General features: G+C 38.9%; 1 protein-coding gene and 1 non-coding gene across 2 annotated transcripts in view; one reads left to right on the top strand and one right to left on the bottom strand.

The window, feature by feature from the left end:
* STIL (STIL centriolar assembly protein) overlaps nt 1–10,285 on the bottom strand; it is a 75,257-nt gene extending 64,972 nt beyond the window's left edge. The window contains exons 1-6 of the mRNA XM_036093470.2: nt 9,950–10,285; nt 8,044–8,129; nt 4,326–4,433; nt 2,008–2,120; nt 1,507–1,694; nt 288–535 (exon numbers count right to left, since the gene is read on the bottom strand). Coding sequence (XP_035949363.1) covers nt 288–535; nt 1,507–1,694; nt 2,008–2,120; nt 4,326–4,433; nt 8,044–8,087 — 701 coding nt within the window. The 5' untranslated portion in view covers nt 8,088–8,129; nt 9,950–10,285. The remainder of the gene's footprint in view (nt 1–287; nt 536–1,506; nt 1,695–2,007; nt 2,121–4,325; nt 4,434–8,043; nt 8,130–9,949) is intronic.
* Nucleotides 4,728–4,800, top strand: TRNAR-CCU (transfer RNA arginine (anticodon CCU)). The gene has a single exon. It is a non-coding gene; the product is annotated as a tRNA-Arg (tRNA).
* Nucleotides 10,286–20,093: the final 9,808 nt, after the last annotated feature.

The following is a 20,093-nucleotide window of genomic DNA, read 5'->3' as shown; positions in this document are numbered from 1 at the left end:
AAAGTGCAAAATGACATAGAGGATAATGTCTCCTAATTTCAAATCACAAAATACAACCAATTTTTAATATAAATTTTACCATTAATTTTTCTTGGGGTGATAGGCACAACTCTGAACCATATTCAGTAAAATTTAACAACTTCATTTTTTTACCTTCCTTGGTTATTTATCTAGCCACCACAGATCTCTGGCATATAAACTGAATGCACAAATATTTCATATGATGTGGATACCATGAAAATATACTAATGTGACCAATATTTAAAATTAATTTATCTCTTACTTACCCATATTTATAGGTACCTTGAACTTGAGAAATACTCAGATTACTACTCAAGTTTCTTGCCAGAGCTGTTGGAATAATGGGGATGGGCTTCACAGGTCTGCACTTAAAGGTATTTGCCAGAGTTACTGCTGCCCAATGCAAATCCAAATCCACAATGTCCAAACTTTCCCTGGAAGTGATACGAGCTCTTAGGGAAAGCAGTTTACCACAGTCCAAGAAATCTTTGCTACACACATGATGCTGCAGAGCCTGCGGAATCAATATTATACAACTATTTTAAAACTTTGAAATCTGTATCTCTAAACGTTTTACTTCATACTGGTACATGTATACATACATATACCTTGATCTAACAAAATTACACAATTTCTGATTTGTAACATTTCAATTCTCTCATTTTTTTCCATGTGACCAAAAAGTTACATGAATAATTATGTCAAAGCAAGTGAGATTTATTGTACCAAGCTCCACTACATATTGCCAACTTAGATGTCCCAGCAGCATTTCAAATTCTTACTAGAGAATGTCACTTCTAATAAACATTTATCACATGAAAAAACCAGATGTAAACTCCAACTCAACTAAGAAAATCTAAAGTCCATTCTTCTTTAATTATTTTCTTATTGCCACAAATTGTCAAATCGGTTCTTCCTGCGTAGTTGCTCAGGCCCACTGCGTCCTTCCTAGACATTCTGCCACCACTCTACTCCAGGCTAATACACCTTCTCTAATACACACCTGACTACAGACTTGGCCTGCCTACTCTCTCTGACTTCAGTCAGGCTGCCCTATCAGATTAACTATCCTTAATTTAATAGTATTTCCTCTTTTCAGAAACTTTCAGTGATTCTACATAGCCCGTATGACAAAGTTCAAATTCCTTAGCCTGGCAGACAAGGCTCTCTACAATCTGGCCAAACTAATAGTCCAATCTGATTGCTCACAAATGCAGCAAAAATCTACAGCCTTAATATCACCCTGAGCACATCTTTTACTTGGGTATCTTGGTCATACTGCCTCCCCTTCTGGAATGCTACCCATATTACCTCTCTAGAATTTCTGCCTTCAGAAACCACATTTAATTGTATTTTAGCAACAATCATTCAATCAGAAATTATTATGAATACTTGTTAAATATGGGTTTATTGAAATACAACATAGTACACATAATTTGATACTTGTGTTCAATTAAGAATAATCAAGTTATCAATAAATCTCACCTTAAAAGCTGAACTGAAGTCATCTGCATCATGAACTATTATTTCTTTTGAACAGAGTCCATGAGTATGAATTTTGCATGGAATCACAAAGTCCCCAGGAAGAAAAGCAGTAGGGGTTCTTTCTAAGCATTCAGGTACTCCTCTACCAGGATCAAAACGATCTATTGTCAATGTCATACTTTCTTCATCTGAAGAACAAAAATAGCAGTTATTATATAGCATGACAATAAAAATTTGAAATCAACCAAGCAAGCCTACAATTATAACAAAGCATTTTGTTCATATTAATAGTACACTAAGCTCTTATTTTAAAAAATGGCTTGCATATATATTCTTCCACCTGACCTGTGAAGTCTGTGATCAGTAGCGTCAAGTTTTACTTACCTTTATAACCTTGGTATATTGCAAAGAACGTTAGCACAAAAAACATTACAATAATTGGCTGAATTCGAAACACAAATTCTATTATAGTTATAAAAATATTTTTTTAAAGTATATTACCTTCATCTACTACGAGAGACCCAAGTAAAAAGCATGGCAGGTTTTTTTTATTCTGCTTAGCATGACGACAGGCAAGTCGGATGGTCCTTTCAGTTACCACAAGCTTTGGATTTCTGAAAAATAACAAGTCTTTTATGAATATGGTGGATCTGACATCCTAAAAAACCCTCCTGCCATGAAATGCTGCCTAAAATATAACACACATCTGGGGCGCCTGAGTGGCTCAGTCGGTTAAGCGTCTGCCTTCGGCTCAGGTCATGATCCCAGCGTCCTGGGATCGAGCTCCGCATCGGGCTCCCTGCTCAGCGCGAAGCCTGCTTCTTCCTCTCCCACTCTCCCTGCTTGTGTTCCCTCCCTCACAGTCTCTCTCTCTCTGTCAATTAAATAAATAAATAAAATATTAAAAAATATATATATATAACACACATCTTTTAACATGTACAGAAAAATCATTGTTGAGAAATCCTAGGGTCAAAGATGGGCAGGCGGTGGTGGTGGGTAGGGAGAGCTTCCTGGAAACCAGAATTGCAGTAAGTAGACACTGACTTTATAGTTGTTCTCTGAGCATTTGCTTAACTTTACGAACCAGAGCAAGGTTCAAGAAACTATAAGGCCAGCCTCCTGTTTCTATAAATAAGAATTGATGGAAATACCACATCTCTTTGTTTACAGATGGTCTATGGACTTCAGATACTAGTATTATTGAATGTAGAATATATAAAACTATGATTAAAATGTGTAAAGATACACAAAAGGGACTCCAAAATATGAGAAAGGAAGTAGATACTATCAAAAAAAAGATGAGGCAGATTTGAAAAAGAACCGCAAAGAACTTGCAGAAATAAAAATATAATCAATTCAAAACTCAATATAATGAACCGGGGACAGGTACAAGAATTTTTATTATCCTATAAACTCTGCATATATATTATAAACAATCTTTCATATATATGGAATACTTCCACATTTAAAAAACCTAAACATACAGGTTAGATGGCAACTAAGTACACCTAAAGAGAAAATTAGTAGAGTTGAAGAAAAAATTATTCACACTGTAGCACAGAAAGATAACAACAGAAAATATAAAAGGTCAAGAGACATCGAGAAAAGAATGGACAAGTCTAAGAAATATTTAATTGAACTTCCACAAGACTGGTTTTTTTTTTTTTAAGATTTTATTTATTTGAGAGAGACAGAGAGAGAGTATGAGCAGAGAGAAGGAGAAGGAGACTCCCTGCTGGGCAGGAAGAAGCCCAATCCGTGGCTCCATCCCAGGACCCTGAGATCATGACCAGAGCTGAAGGCAGATGCTTAACCAACTGAGCCACCCAGGCACCCCCACAAGGCTGTTTTTGGTCAATGATACTATCCTTCTCTGCCAACTGGTTTAGAACTTAAAATACTTTTTGACTTGTATCTCCTTTAGTCCGACTGAATCCATCATCAAACGCTATATGCTATTTCTTCAAAATACCTTGTTTCATTCTTTCCTTTTGATCTTAATACTGCTACATTGCTCTAAGCCCTTATAAGAGCAACCATTTATTGACTACTTCCTATGTTCCAGGCACCATGGCAACTGCTGCTTTACAGAGCCGGTCTCATTAGTGCTATGAAACAGGTATCATTATTCCCATTTTCTACATAGAGAAACTGATCCTTGCATACTTTATTGAGGTTGCATAAATAAGAAGTGGTAGGATAAGGATTTGACCCTCCAGGCAGTCTGACTCCAGTTATAGCACCTTAAACAAACCACTAGGGCATAAATTGATGTTACTTATAGAAAACCACCTCACAGCTAAGATAACTCCAGGTTCTCCCCACTATGACCCACCCTTCTTAGAATTCTGCTTTCAACAAATAACTCCCTTATACACAAATCACAGTGAATCTCTATTTTCTATTTCTTTAAGCCTAAGTATTTATGTCTTTCAAGATCCTGCCCATAACCATATTTTATATTCCTTCTAACATGATCTATCCACTCAAAATAAGTTCAATCTTCTCAATGTTTTACAAAGACAGCATGCTAAAGCACGATGAAAAACCCTTTCAGTTTTTATTATATCTTGTCTCTTGAACTCCTATAATACTTAGAACTTTAGATTTGCAAAACATTTTAACTGCGAAATTAAGATTACTTCTCAAAAGCACAAGAAATAGATTTAAGAAGCAGCAAAACGGATAGTTTGAGGGGAGTTTCTGAATGGAAAAGTTAAAAAAAAAGGAATTAGTCATAGTAATCAACTTTGCCTCATACATCCTTTTGACTCCTGTTTATACTGGTTTGATTTGAAAAGAGAAACATCTTATACCTGTAGTAACTGAGATGTAAGTAGATGAAATCTCCAATTGGGATTGGGTTCCAAAGTGCACATTTTGATGGAGGAAAGTAGAAAGGTACCATCCTGCTTGAAGGAAACCTTTAAAAAAATTTTTTTAAATCAAAGCACAATGAAAAGCAAACTTAGCAGAAATTTTATAAGAAGCAGTTTAACGTTAAATGATGGGGCTTTTCAAACTACTTATGTTAATTTTAAGAGAGCTTAAAAATATTTTTAAAAAGTAAAAAAAAAAAAAGAAAAAGAAAAATCCTTGTAACTTTACTATCAAGAAAATAAGCACTCAGAATTTAGGTATTGTTTTTTCCTATCCATTTTTTCCTATGCATACATAAATTCATATACACACGTCTCTTAAAAAGAAGGGGAAGGGGCACCTGGCTGGCTCAGTTGGTAGAGCATGTGACCCCTGATCTCATGGTTGTGAGTTCAAGCCCCACACTGGGCATGGAGCATACTTAAAATAAAAAGAAAAAAGAAAATAAATAAATAAATAAATAAGTAAATAAGAATCGGGAGTATCAATCCTGTAATATCCTCACTTTAAGTAACAGAGAAATAAGTATAAACCATGAAATTACATTTAAATTTAAAATTCTGTCCCTCTGAGCTAATTTCTAGATAATACCCAATAAAATTATGAAAAGCACAAAAACTTAATATAGTCTTTATTTTTCAGTGTTTCTAAACTTAGTATCTTGGGTCCTATCACTTCAGTTTAATTGTTATTGAAGCATCAAAAGGACAGCATTATAAGTAATTCCTTAAGCAAAGATCCTAGAAACAGTGTAAAGCAAGGTTTCAATGCTAAGTCATACAGAACACCATCATAAAGTTTTTATTTTATGTGAGTAACATGAGAAAACCATGGTAAGAAAAAAAACAACAGAGAGAAAGGACTGGGGAAAAGACATCAGCCAAAGTCCCATGTAATTAAAGCAAGAAAGCTCTGACAGTGAGCTAACTACACCAATGCATTTGCATGGTAGTAAACTATTAAATAGTTGAACTGAAAGAATATGTATATCATGTATTAGGAATACCTCGTTCTAGGTCTTACTTTCACATATCATCTAATGAAGCTTCTCAACTACGAGACTAGCCCCAGTTTACTGATCACCTACTATGTACCAGGAATCCCAGTAGGCACTTTACATACATAATATTTCTCACTAAAATTGTTCCAGAAACACTTTATTACCCATTTTATAGATAACAAACTGTAACTTTCCTAACTTTATACAACAATTAAGTAGCAAAGGTGGGATCTGAATCTAGGTGTGGCTGATTTCAAAGCTTATACTTCCAGAAGCTGAATGGTTTAGTGCTTTAGAACCTGGGTTCCAATCCTGGCTCCACCACTATTACTAGCTGTGTGCTTTCAAATCCACGTTTAATTTGAGCTCATAATATCTATAAGAAGGATCTTTAATCTCCCATTTTTGAAATGAGGATATAGTCTGAGATTGAGAAATCTGTTCAAGGTCACAAAGCTAGTAAGTAACAAATTGTCAGTTTAATCTATGCTTCTATATTTAATATATTTATCAGTTGGTGAGAGGCAGTATAATGTGGTGGGTAAAGCAAAATATCTTGAAATCAATTGTTTAGGTCTGAAAACTCGCTTCAAAATTTGTTAGCTGTATGACCTCACTCATGTTATTTACTGTCTCTGTGCCTCAGTTTCCTCATCTGTTAAACAGGATAATACCTGTATCTCCTGGTAGTTACACTGAATATTAAATGAGTCCATATACGTAAAAGGTTTAAAGTAGAAGTCACATCAGGTGACAGTGGTATAGGCAGGTTTAAATCCTGCCTATATCACTTACCAACTACATAACTTCGGATTGGTTAATCTCTCTACACTACAGTTTCCTCATTTAAAAAAAAAAAAAAGGTGGGGGGATGATAATAATAGTACCTACACCTCATAGGTTTGTTATAAGGATTAAAGAAGAATAATGCATGTAATGTGCTTAGCACAGCACCTGGCACATAACAAGATTTCAATAAATGCTGCTATTAGTCCTTTTCTTAATCTAAGGTATACAGTAGACTTTAGAGGCAGGGTAAACACAAACATCCTGAAATGTGGCACAAAATTTTACATGTATGTATATAAGTGTTTTATCTTATATAGGGGATTCATGCTATCAGATATTCAAAGGGGTCTGCAACCCCTAAATAATTCAGAACCGTTACTCTTCTAGCCCAGAGATTATTGAAAACCAGAGGTCAGGGCACCTGGGTGGCTCAGTTGGTTAAGTGTCTGCCTTCAGCTCAGGTCATGATCCCAGGGTGCTGGGATCGAGCCCCATGTCGGGCTCCCTGCTCAGTCGGGAGTCTGCTTCTCCCTCTCCCTCTGCCTCTCTCCTGCTTGTACTCTCTCTCTCAAATAAATAAATAAAATCTTAAAAAAGAAAAGAAAGAAAACCAGAGGTCATTAAATAAATAAAAAAACTAAGTTGAATATATCAGGAATAATCAATTTAAATTACATGAGTATATTATCTTACCTAGAATGTAAGGAATGATTTTGGCCTAAAAATAAAATAGAAAAGAGAGTGTATTGACTTGTTGCACTAAGTTCTTTCAAAGAACAGAAGTTGACAAATTTTCTAAGAGGTGGCAGTAGGATAAAACAGAAGGGCCAAAATTAAGCAAAAGGAATATGATAGCCTCTTTGGGTCATGTTTCCCATTGTCTTCATCAAAAACATCTGGCACAAAAGAAAAGTACAGAGAACGAAGGTAACTCATGGATATAATTATAGTTTAGAAGAAAAGAAAAATCACATATCAGCATTAATTGTCCCTCCCTAGAGGGAAAAAAAAGAACGATAAATGATCCAAACAGCCAACACAAGCCAATCTGCCTTATCCCCACAGTATTGACAGACAGAAAATTAGGGGACAGGTGGCAAGCTCCTCCTTCCTATTCCACATGAGTGGGAAAAGGTTTAGGGACATTTAAAGAAACTTGGTATATTCAATGTGAAATTTTTCCCATCAAGGATTAGGGTTTAGACAAGGGAAGGAACCCAGCCACTTTTCCTCACTTGTCTAGGATGTAAATAAATATGTATGATTTTTAGCCTCAAAAGCTCAGGTTCTGGGGCTCATGGGTGGCTCAGTCATTAAGCATCTGCCTTCGGCTCAGGTCATGATCCCAGGGTCCTGGGATCCAGCCCCGCATCGGGCTCCCTGCTCCATGGGAAGCCTGCTTCTCCCTCTTCCACTCCCCCTGCTTGTGTTCCCCCTCTTGCTGTGTCTCTCTGTCAAATAAATAAATAAAATCTTTAAAAAAAAAAAAGAGCTCAGGTTCTATTTCCCACCAATAAAGATGCTCTGTGAAACCAAAAAAGGGAAGGTGGGAATGAAACTAATATTTACCAAGTGCCTACTATGTGCCAGACCCTTTACCTTAGTAATCTTATTTAATCCTTCACAATAATCTTCTGTTACATAGGGATTACTATCCCCCATTTACAGATGAGGAAACTGAGGCTTAGAGAAGTTAATTAACTTGATCAAGGTCACCCACCTACCAAGTGGTAGAGCTGGGATGTGGACCCAGATGTTCCTGATTTGAAAGTTTTGTGTTTTGTTTTGTTTTTTTTCTATTCCAACCTATCTTCCCAAGTTATGAAAAGCAGTGAAAAAAACATTTTGTAAAAATGTTTCTATACCTGGTATTCATCTGGGGCCCTGCAAGAGAATATGTAGGCTCCATGATAGTTGGTGAATTATGTATTCAATTTCAAATGCTCAGTTCCTAAAAAAGTAAAGTGAAGGTTACTAATGAATGATAAAAACAAAAAATAAGAAACATGATTTAACCACATATTAACAGTGCAGGCAAAATTAGGTTACTTATATGAAGTACCTTCATCTATAGATTAGTAAGATAAAGTGCTTGTGGATTCTGATCATTTTCATACTTTATAATCATTCTGCCTATAAATTAATGTTAATATTAATCTAGGCAGCAGGAAGTATTTAATATATAAAAATTTGACCAAAAGCCTCATAATATTCAGAAAACCGCAAAATAGTACATAGGAACAATGAACTAGATATTTATTGGTTCTGTAACAAGGTTATCAAACCTTAAATCTTCTGGAGATGGAAGACAAATACTGCATCCCCACAAACGGACTTGTTTCCCTACAGAATCAGTGGTCTTTTTTTGGCTGCACATGCCCTCTTTGGGGACTTCTCAGCCACTCCCATTGTTTCCACACCCATCTGTACATAGCAAAATCTCAGCTTCCACCTCTCTTCTGAGTTTCAAACCTGTATTTCTAATTGCCCACTGGATATCTTCATCTAAATATTATCAAAGCAAAATAGAGCTCATAGTCCTTTCTTTACAATTCAGTATTTCCTATACTCTTATTAGGTCTTAGAGTTCTTTAGGCCCTGTACATTCTACCTCAATTCTAGTAAGAAGGAATTGTCTGAAGCAAGATAAGAGAGGAAAGAATTATTAATGCAGGTGCAGAAGAGATTTTTCAGATAAAGCCAGAGGCTGAAATTATTTACTAGAAGAAAATCTTGTTTAAGGTGCTCTTGTAAGGTTGACTAAAAAGTCCCTCTTGGAGATATCTGGACTTCATGCATCATTTATGGAATGAAGTCTTTAAACTTGAAAGCCCTTCTACGTCACGGTAACAGTATTCAGATCGATAATTGTAACTCTAGGAAGTACATTAAATGCCATTTTTCTTCATTAAACAAGAGTCTTAAAGCTCCATATTTGTCTCTTCTTCCTTTATGTATTAGGGTAAAGAGAGAATGTTGATCTATTTCTCATTTTAAAATACATGAGTTTATTCTGACAGCATCACGCAAGCAATTAAAGCCAGTGAAACTGAAACCACATACCACCTATACCTAGCAAAACATATTCTCCTCAGATAATGGCATCATCCTTTATCAAAATGGAAACCCTGAAGTCATCCTTACCACCCCTTCCTCCCTGTTTCCCCATATAAATTCTGTCTTAACATCTCTACGACCTTAGTTCCTGACTTCATTAATTCCCACCAGATTTACTGAAAAGTCCCCAGAGTGCTCCTAGAAGGGTATTTGTGCATATCTGACCAAATTATTCCCCCTGCTTAAAAAGCTGATGCCTCTTCTTTATATACAGAATAAAGCACCTTCACAGTCTGGCCCCACCTTATTATTCCAACCTCATCCTTTATCCTACATTCCAACCAAACTGAACTATTTACAGTTCCCCGAGTTTGAGCATCTTTGCACAGCCTGTTCCCTTAACCTGGAATGCCCTGGTAAATGTCCATCATCCTTTACAATCCAAATCGAATGTCACCTGCTCTGTAAAACCATCTCCTGGACACCATAGAGATGTGACCACCGCCTGCGTTCACACACAGCATTTTCACACTGTGTTGTTTACACACTATTCCCAGTAGACCACAGACTTCAAACATTAACTGACCCCTTAACTACGTAGCCATATGAGCTGAATGTGAGGAATGCAGGAACGCGCACACTTCAGCCGTCAAACTTTCACAGTAAAAACACCTTTAAATGACACGTTATCGACGGCAAACCTCTTTCACATACCTAACGACAAACGATACCTAGGAATTGGTCCGCTTGATTTATTTCTCCCACTAGTTCCCATTCACGTCATCGGTCCCAGGTTCCAGGAGGGCTGAACCCAACACAGAGGCCTGAATGTTGCCCACCGTCCTCCTCCGAGCTTCGCTGCTGCCCTTCGGGAGAATCCAGGACACAAAGCCCCACTCACCGCAACCTCCGCCCAGCGGGGTCTGTTTGTTGAGCCGGAACAGCGGTCGGCTCCAAGGAGCGCCTCCGCCGCCTCTGCCCCGCCTCCGGGACGTTGGGGTCGCGGGAACCGAGGCGGCAAACACAGGCTCGCTAAACCGAAGTCCGCGCCGCGCCTACTGACTGGTCAGAAAATCGACCCGTCAGGGGCAGGGGCGGTGCTAGAGGCAACACGCACCGGTCGCCGCGACGGGCCGCCACACCAGCCAATCAGCTCTCCGCACCAATCCGGCGCTTGACCAATCCCAAGCCTCATTGGAGAAATGAGTGCGCCACCGGCTCTCCAGGATCAGATTCCGGAGGATTTAAACACTACATTTTGGTCAACGGTTAAGTTCCGGGGTGGGGCGGACCTTGCGCATGCGCAATGAAAAGCCCAAACCGCTGGTTGCGGGGGTGGCAGAGGAAGCCGGAAGTGCTTGCTGTCTTGATTGTCTACAGGCGATTAGAAGCGGACAAAACGTTTTACTTAAATGAACAAAAGAGAGGGAAGTTAGATTTCTTCTAGTTTCTTAACTAAGAAGACTTCTCTCCTCTCAGTAACAACAAAACCGTCGAGTAGAAAAGAACGTGATTTAAATTTATAAACCATGTATTCTTAGTCTCTACAGCTAATGTTGGTAATTGAGCCTTCTCCATCATTATTTTATATGATTGTCCTGCAACAAAGTGGGTATTATCCCTATTCAACAAGGGAGGAAATGTAAAAAAAAAAAGGGGGGGGGGAGAAAATGTAAAAAAAAATCACAGTGCGGAGTGAGGATTTAAAATGCCACTTAACTTTCCTCTGCATTTCACTTAACGTTAGTTTCCTGAGCAATATGGGAGTGTCAAAGTGTGCGATGCATCTGTAGGTCGTATTGTTCTGAATAAGCATCCACTCTTTTGAAGGAGTTAAAACACTATTTTTTTTTAAAGATTTTATTTCTTTATTTGTTAGCGCAAGCACAAGCAGGGGGAGTGGCAGGCAGAGGGAGAAGCAGGCTCTCCGCCTGAGCAAGGAGCCAGATGGGGGGACTGGATCCCAGCATCCTGGGATCATGACCTGAGCTGAAGGCAGACGCTTAACCGACTTAGCCAGCCAGGCATCCCTAAAACACTATCCTGAAAAATGTATCAAACTAGCCAAGAGAGGGGTGCTGGAGTGGCTCAGTCGGTTGAGCAACTGACTCCAGATTTCAGCTCAGGTCATGATCTGGGGTCCTGAGATCATCCCAGGGTGGGGCTCTGCACTCAGCAGGGAGTCTGCTTGAGATTCTCTTCTCCCTCTGCCTCTTCCCCTGCTTTGGTGGTGTACAAGTGCTTTTTCTCTCTCTCAAATAAATAAATCTTAAAAAAAAAAAAGAAAGAAAAGAACTAGCCAAGAGATATATGCTCTATAGAATGTCATTTGCTTCTCTGCTTTCCTGAAAAAATTCTTAGACTCTAGGGCACACATTTTTTTTTTTTAAAGATTTTATTTATTTGACAGAGACCCCGAGAGGGAACACAAGCAGGAGGAGTGGGAGAGGGAGAAGCAGGCATCCCACCGAGCAGGGAGCCCAATGCGGGGCTCGATCTCAGGAATCTGGGATCATGACCCGAGCTGAAGGCAGACGCTTAACGACTGAGCCACCCAGGCGCCCCTAGGGCACACATTTTAAGAGAAATGATGGTGGGTTCCTCAGCTCTGGTGTGAGAGTAGGAAGAGCCTCAGACAGTGATGCATGTCTGACAAAGTGTTGGCCAACCCAGTAGGGAGCTCTGGAACAACGATTGCCCATTAGAAGAATCCCACATTAGGCAGAAATGGCTAGAATCCTTGCTGTGCTTAGGCATTGCCTGGGGCTTCTAAGAAAAAGAAAGCACCAAGCTAAAGCAGATCCTGAAGGCCACAGCAAGAGGCTGCTAGCCAAGTGTATGCTTTGCAGCTGATTGGCATGATCTTTCTGGAGAAAGATCCAAGTGACACACCTGGATGGCTGTCATGAGTTGCATTAAGTGCAAAGGACCTGGGGAGGGAGCTCCCTGGCGTCTTCAAGGAAGACCAAGGATACCAGTATGTCCTTAGCAGAGTGAGTGAGGAGAAGAATATTAAGGGTTGAAGGGGGAGGAGGTATTGGTAGACCACACAGGGCTTTAGGGGCCATGATAAGAATTTGCCTGCACTTTTGAGTTAGATAGGAAGCCACCAGAATATATTTTTTTATTATTGTATTATTTTTTCAAAGTGGGCTCCACACCCAATGTGGGGCTTGAACTGAAATCCCTGAGATTAAGAATCACACGCTCTATCAAAGGAGCAAGACAGGTGCCCCAACCACTGGAATATTTTAAACGGGGGGCTGACATGATCTGACTTTAGGTTTTAGAAGGACTACTGTGGTTGCTACTTTGAGAATAAACTATAGGGGGCAGGGGAAGCAAGGAGACCAGTTAGAAAGCTACTGCAAGCTACTGCAATGACCTAGGGAAGACACTGACGGTAGCCTGAACAAGAGCAGTAGCAAAGGAGGTGGTGAGAGGTGGTTGGATTCTAGATATATTTTGAAGGTAAAATCAACAGGATTTGATTAGAGATTGAATTTAGGATGTAAAAGAAAGGGACTTTGTGTGAGACCCTCATGATCTATGGTTTTCTTTAGAACTACTTTAAGATATCCAAAAGAGAAATGTAAGATATTAGACAAAAAGGAAAGGATGAGCATAACACGTAACTCCCTACTCCTTAGGTATGGGCTAGGCATAGTGTACAGTATGGAAAGGAGGGGAGGAAAGAGTAACTTTACACTGGAGAAACTTGACCAAAGCTACTTCAGCCAGGTGATCAAGACCAACATTAACAGTCATAAGTCATGTTGATAGTATGTACACTGGATATGCCGTGTTGAAAATGGCACTTTACCTTTGTGGTCTTCTTTTCAGTAAACTATAGACCCAGTCTTATCTTGAGAAAAACACTGGACAAATTCTAATAGTGGGGAATCCTATAATACCTGACCTGTATTCAAAAAAAAACTGTCAAGGTTATCAAAAACAAGGAAAGTCTGAGAAACTAGCCAAGAGGAGCTTAAAGAGAGATGACAACTAGGTATAATGTAGCATCATGGATGAAATCATGGAATAGAAAAATGACACTAGGTTAAAAAAAGAAAATCTAGGGGCGCCTTGGTGGGTTAAGGGTCAGTTAAGGGTCCAACTCTTGATTTCAGCTCAGGTCATGAGATCAAGCCCCATGTCAGTGGACCTTGCTTAAGATTATCTCTCACCCTCTCCCTCTTCCCCTCCTCCTCAACCCCATGCACGTGTGCTCTCTCTCTCTCAAACAGAAACAAAGACAAAAAACAAACTAAGAAAATCTAAACTATGGACCTTAATTAATAATAATGTACCAATATTGGTTAATTAATTGTAACAAATGTACCATACTAAATATAAGATGTTAATAATAGAGGGAAACTCTGTGGGGGGTATATGAGAAATCTGTACTGGGTTCTTAATTTTTCTGTAAATCCAAAACTGTTCTAAAAGAATAAAGTCTACTAAAAAGAAAAAAGGAAGGGGCAAGTGGAGAGTTGAAACATACGCTAATTTTTTGGGCAAGAACAATAAAATAAAATGTCTTCTTTTTGGTTAATAAGAACTCAAATACCAGTAAGACTTCAATTAAACATTTTATTACCACTGGATTCCTAAGCAGGATATACATTTAATGATATGCATAATATAGATCCTTTTCAAATTAAATGAACAGAAAGGTAATTATTGACTTCATTTTAGGATTGGAATGACTCAGCCTCATATTTAGAACAGCTGAGAGGTGCCTAAAGGGCCTAATTCCCTAGATATTGAGAACATTTTTTGAATTATGTTATAATATAACAAGCACTGGCTTTGGGGATCTGGCCTCAATTCTGCCATTTAATCTCTCTAAGATTGATTTTCCACATTTGCATATTGTACATTATTATAGAGAAGAGTTAATGAGTGTGAAAGTTAATTAAAGTTAATTAAAAGAGTACCCATATATTATTATTTGTCCAGGCATATTGACAATTGACGTGTTAATAAATGAACAACACATTCATAGAGATTACGGGAAGTGATTTGTTAAATTGGAGAATAAGCTTAGTGAAATAAAATCTACAAATACTATACCAAGGACCTACTATACACTAAGCTTTGTGCTTGATGGCATAGGGAACTGGAAGGATATGACAAACAGAACAAGGAAGGCACAATTTTAAAGTTGGAGTAACAAGAGGTAATTATCCAAAGCAAATATGAATTATTTTTAGATTGCAGGCAATTTAAATAGACTGCATATATACTATTCTATTGATCTCGTCTTTGATCCCCATTTTTTAAAATTTGTGTCATTTCAGGACACTATAGAATTGCTCTGGTTATGGGTCCCTACAGAGAAAAGCTACCAGCCCTACTTTTCAGATTTGCAAGTGCTTTAATTTGCTTCACAGAGAATCATTTCTAGGGTACACTTTTAAAAAATGCACGAGTTTGTTGCACAAACAATGCTATAACAAGAAAAAAATTATAAAGGGAAAAGTTCACCCAAAATTCTACATCTTAACACATTGGTTGTTCTCATTTTTCCTTATTGCCTTTCAGTCCCTGTCCACATGACATAGTCTTTATGATTACCCTGGGTAAATGTTTAGTGTCATAAACCCTGACGTGCCTGCTAGTAGGCTGGCTGAAGGAATTAAAGAGGTATTGTTATCACCAGGAACAGGGAAGTTGGAATTAGTTATGAGTTTTGTTACTCATTTTCTCCAAATACCACTTTTTCCTTTCTCTATTTACACTTCTGACTAAGCTAGACTACTGCTCTTTAAAAACAACTGCAGCTTTGCTTTTAAGAAACATCATATTTTTGGGGCGCCTGGGTGGCTCAGTTGGTTGGGCGACTGCCTTCAGTTCAGGTCATCATCCTGGAGTCCTGGGATGGAGTCCCGCATCGGGCTCCCTGCTCAGCGGGGAGTCTGCTTCTCCCTCTGACCCTCCTCCTTCTCATGCTCTCTGTCTCTTGTTCTCTCTCTCTCTCAGATAAATAAATAAAATCTTTAAAAAAAAAAAAAGAAACATCATATTTTTTAGGATTGTTAAGCTGTCAATTTGTGTAAAATTCCTTTGAGACTCTTAATCCTTTTGGGAGAGGTAAAAATAACAACTTATGTGTCAAGTCAACTTATTTTACCTTTTTAAAAATTTTTTTGTAATCTCTACACCCAACACAGGACTTGAACTAATGACCCAGAGATCAAGAGTCACTGAGCCAGCCAGATGCCCCTTATTTTACTTATTTTTTTATAGCTTGGATTGTCTGGAATGAAGACAGGAATGATGAAACAACACACATAGGTAAATTCTCTAAAAGTATTTGCTTAACTGAGTTAATGTGCCATCATCCTGATTTTGCAGGCAAGGAAACTATAGGTATAACCATCCTACCTATGCTTGCAGAGTTAATAAGCAAAGATGCTGTGAGACCTGTCAAAGACAATCTCCCTTCACTGTTGAGCCTGCCATTCTGCGGGATAGACCCAACTGAGCTCAGCTGACACAGTCCCGAGAGGTTAGGCATAATGCCTGTTGTCAGATTTACCACATCAGCTTTTTTTTTTTAAAGATTTTATTTATTTATTTGACAGATAGAGACACAGTGAGAAAGGGGACAGAAGCAGGGGAGTGGGAGGGGGAAGCAGGCTTCCCGCTGAGCAGGGAGCCCGATGCGGGGCTGGATCCCAGGACCCTGGGATCATGACCTGAGCCGAAGGCAGACGCTTAACGACTGAGCCACCCAGGTGCCCCTACCACATCAACTTTTTAAAGACCATGTTTCCTTTAACAAATGTCCTCAGAATCTTTGATAAGAGGTCCTTTGATAAAAGAGGAAATCTAATATGCAAATATGCAAATCTAAGTAACAGGAATCTTCATTTTAGAAACTCCATTAAGCATCAGGTGATGTAATGCACTAAGCATCCTTCCAGAAAATAGATCACAATATAATAGATGGTTAAGAAGGTCTGAATGCAAAGCAGATGGCCTGCCACCCCCCTTCCAATGCTACCAGATGCCATGTCTTTGTTTCATCACCCAGACTAATCCTAGAAACTGGTTCCTAGATATACTCAAGAAAGGTGTTTTTGTAATACAGGGAAGTAGCTGCCAAAGACCATCATAGATAAAATTTGAGTGGCAGCAACCAAAGTAGTCTAAATCTTCCAAAGACCTTGGAGTACCTTTAAGAGAGTGAATCATACTGTAACAATAACAGGTTGTCATGCTGCACAAAGAGTAATCAGACATAGTGTCTCCCTTCCAGAAGTTCTAAATCCAGTGTGGAGATATACAATACACCACGGTGCTACAGCAGAAGTAAAGGAGGGAAGGAGTAAGTGTGTGTGGGTGGTGGTGGTGGTGATGTGTATAGAAGAACAAAAAAGGGGCACCTAACCCAGTCTTGGGAATTTGGAGAGAGCTTCCTGAAGGAGGTAAAATCTGAGCTGAATCCTGAAAAATGAATGGCACATACCAGCAAATGTATGTATGATCAAGAATGGGAAAATGAAAATATGGGAACAGATGATTTATCTCTAAAGGGTAATTATGATAAATAGGACAGATAAGTAGTGACAAGGCTCTATTTTTTAAGCTCCTATAGAGTTCACTAGAAACATAGCTATACCCTGGAAATAATATGCATGCATTGAATATATGTCCCAAAGACCTAAGGTACTTGATGATAAATAAACACATATGGGTAGGAGTGGGTTTTGAGGATAGCTCTTGTTATACATCTTTCTGAGATCAGTCTTCTCATCTGTAATAGAACTAACTTTGAAGGGCTTTTGTGAATATAGAACTTTTTATCTTATAAGGGGTCTGTATTGTATAGAAAGAATGCAGATTTAAAGCCATATACACCGAGTTTGAATTTCATTTTGTTATCTGTTGCCTATGTGGTCTTGAACAAAGTACTTCCATTTCCTGGCTGTTTCTCCACCTGCAAAATGACTGTACTAATGTCACAGCATTATGAGGATTCTATAAGGCAAGGCTGATGTGTAACCAACACACAACTGGTAATACCAGTATTGGTGGTTAAAATAGTGAATTATTTTCATATAAGTTGTTCTATAACTACTCCACTGAGCACTTTGAGTGCCCTCCACCCCTCTCCTGGGACTCCAAGGACCTCTCCATGGTCCAGCAATTAGAGGGTTGATGCCTGGCATAGCAAATCTTGGCAAAGGAATCTACAGATATTCTGATGGTAGTGATTATTAAAAAGTTTGAATATCATCCAAAAATGAGGTAATGTAAGTGAAATGCCTGGTACTTAGTGGATATTCAATAGATATTCATCAAATTTATTTAATCTAGGAATTCAATCTATGGGTTTAGTTAGGAAATGGCCCTCTACTTGGTGATATCCATTTATTCAATATATATTTATTAAGGCATATTATTATTGAAGGTCTGGTTGTTTCCATCTAGGTGGAACTCATTCTTTTCTCTGCCACCTCTAAGAAGTAGGAGCACTGATCTAAGGCCAAAAAAGGGGTGAATTCTTTGGTTTACATCAGATAGCACTCTAATGCTATCTGATGTAAACTTCTCCTTGGATGACAAATCTAACACCCTGGCCACTTGGTTTCAACCAAGTAGAGGGGTTAAATGTTAAAGCATCAGAGTAGCATGGTGTCTTTTATGAAACCTTGGCATGGCCCCATGGGACTGCCTGGCATGGTGACATAGGTGTTTCGGAAAAACTCCTCCATGTTAATCCTCTTTCTACTCACAGCATTACTCACACTGAACATTCCAGGTCACCAATGTGGGGCAAAGGGGGGAGGGGAGAAGAGAGGGCGGGGTTCCCACACTAAGCATTTCATGTTGTAAGCTGTTAAATTTTGGGGTTGGTTTGTTATGTAGCAATATATAATGAGTACAGGCCCCAAAAGCCAACAAATAATAAATCGTTCTTTAGTCTAGCCTTATTCTTCCTGGAAATAACTCCCTGGAAAACCCTTGGCAGAGATGGGTATATGAGTTTCACTTTTTGATATATTTCCACAGCAGTATTTTCCTTAGTTGCCTAGCATGGTTGGCATAAAGAGATGGGCAAGATACAAGACAGTAAGTACTCAATCTGTGGTGGTCAGAGTTCTCCAGGGAGACTTAGAAAGTCTCTGCATCTTTCTATATATAGATATATAGATTGTATATATATATATATACAATGAGATTTTGGATCCAAACTCTTGTGTGGATTCCTTATTCTGGTGAACTCTATCATGGGAGCAAGAAAGACTACTTTTTTTGTCTATGGTCTAAGGCCTTCATTAAAAGCACGTGAATAGCTTCCTAATCCCCTTTTCCACAAACTCCATATCCTGAACATCTTTTAACTCTAATTGCCAGAAGAGAGACAGAAGACACTTAAGAGAACATACACAAAGGAAAAAAACGCACATTTGCTTCAATATGGCCTTTTTGTACTCCTACTAGCTCTTAGTATTATGGGCCAACTGTTCTTGTTTTCAGCTGACTTATGTCCCAGCTCCTCCTTCCCAGGGGTGCAGGGGGTTCAATAAACAAGCAAAAAAGGGGATATTGTGAAGGAATGTGAATAAGTTATTAAACATGAGATGTCTCTAGCTGTGATGATCTGAGATATTCCATTCTCTCTTCCATGGTGAGAAGGAAAAGGTAGAAATTATGGAAAGGAAGGAAGTAGGAACTGAAGGGAGAAGGGATAAGAGAGGCAAAGAAAGAGAACAGGGTGGGGAGAAGGACAGAAAAAGAGAAGAAGATGGGGAGAATGGGAGGAACTTAGAAATGGGAAAAGAAAGGGAGGAGAGATGGGAATAAGTAAAAAAAAAAAAGAGAGAGAGAGAAAAAGAGAGGAGGGAGGGAGAGAAAGGTAGGATGAGATGGGGAGGAGGCTGGAAATAGTGGGTGAGGGGAAAGGAAAGGAGTAGTAGAGGGGAAAGAGACTGGGGGTAGGCTATATCACCCTCTCCCCCTCCTGTTTGCTATCATTTACCAACCTTCTTGTCACCTTGTCTTCAACGACTTAGTTTTTTTCTAGTTTCTCTCTTCACTCTAATGCTATCTGATGTAAACTTCTCCTTGGATGACAAATCTAACACCCTGGCCACTCGGTTCCAACCACAGGGCATGCTCTTGCCTCAGCCTTCTACTCCTGCAGTCTCACCGGGCTTGGGCCCACTCTGAATCTCAAGAGTATCAGAAACTTACAATCTCTGAAATCTCAATTCGAAATATCCCACTCAGAGCACTGGCATCTGTACTGCCAGTTCACTCGCTCAAATACCCCACTGCAGTCATTCTTCAACATTGATGCTTCTAATACCTTGGCCCCCTTCCTGGCTCTCCTCCACATCCCCACTGTCAGCCCTCATATGCCATCATTTGCTTTCTATATGGTTTTGATTGCATATACATCATTGCAAACATTCTCGTGCAAACGCCATGCTGGTCCTCTCTCCCTCTGTTGTGCTTGCTTGGCAAAAACCCAACGCTGGATGACCTCAAGAATCTGTCTTCTCTCTGCCTGCACCTGAACAAACACCTTCAAATTTAAAATCCATGATCTCAAATACCAAGTGAGCTCTTAATATTGCTCAGAAGTCCTGATTATTTTTCTTTAGAAAACTTTTCCAATCTTAAAAAATGTCTATTTCATACCTTCTCTCTCCTCAAACATCCTACCTCAAAATCTTTACCCTTAGCTGATGTAGCCTTTTCTTTACTGAGAAAATACAACTTTCAGAAAGGAACTCTTCCTATCTTCAAACTTTCCTGCAACTGTGCCCTTCTTGCAACTCCTATTACAAATCCATGTCTTTGTCTCTTAAAACCTTGTTTTAAAAACATTTTTAAAGAT

This window comes from Halichoerus grypus, chromosome 5 (assembly GCF_964656455.1).
Source record: "Halichoerus grypus chromosome 5, mHalGry1.hap1.1, whole genome shotgun sequence".
Lineage (NCBI taxonomy): Eukaryota > Metazoa > Chordata > Mammalia > Carnivora > Phocidae > Halichoerus > Halichoerus grypus.
Note: the sequence above shows the minus strand (reverse complement) of the source record. Positions and strands in the feature narration are given on the sequence as shown.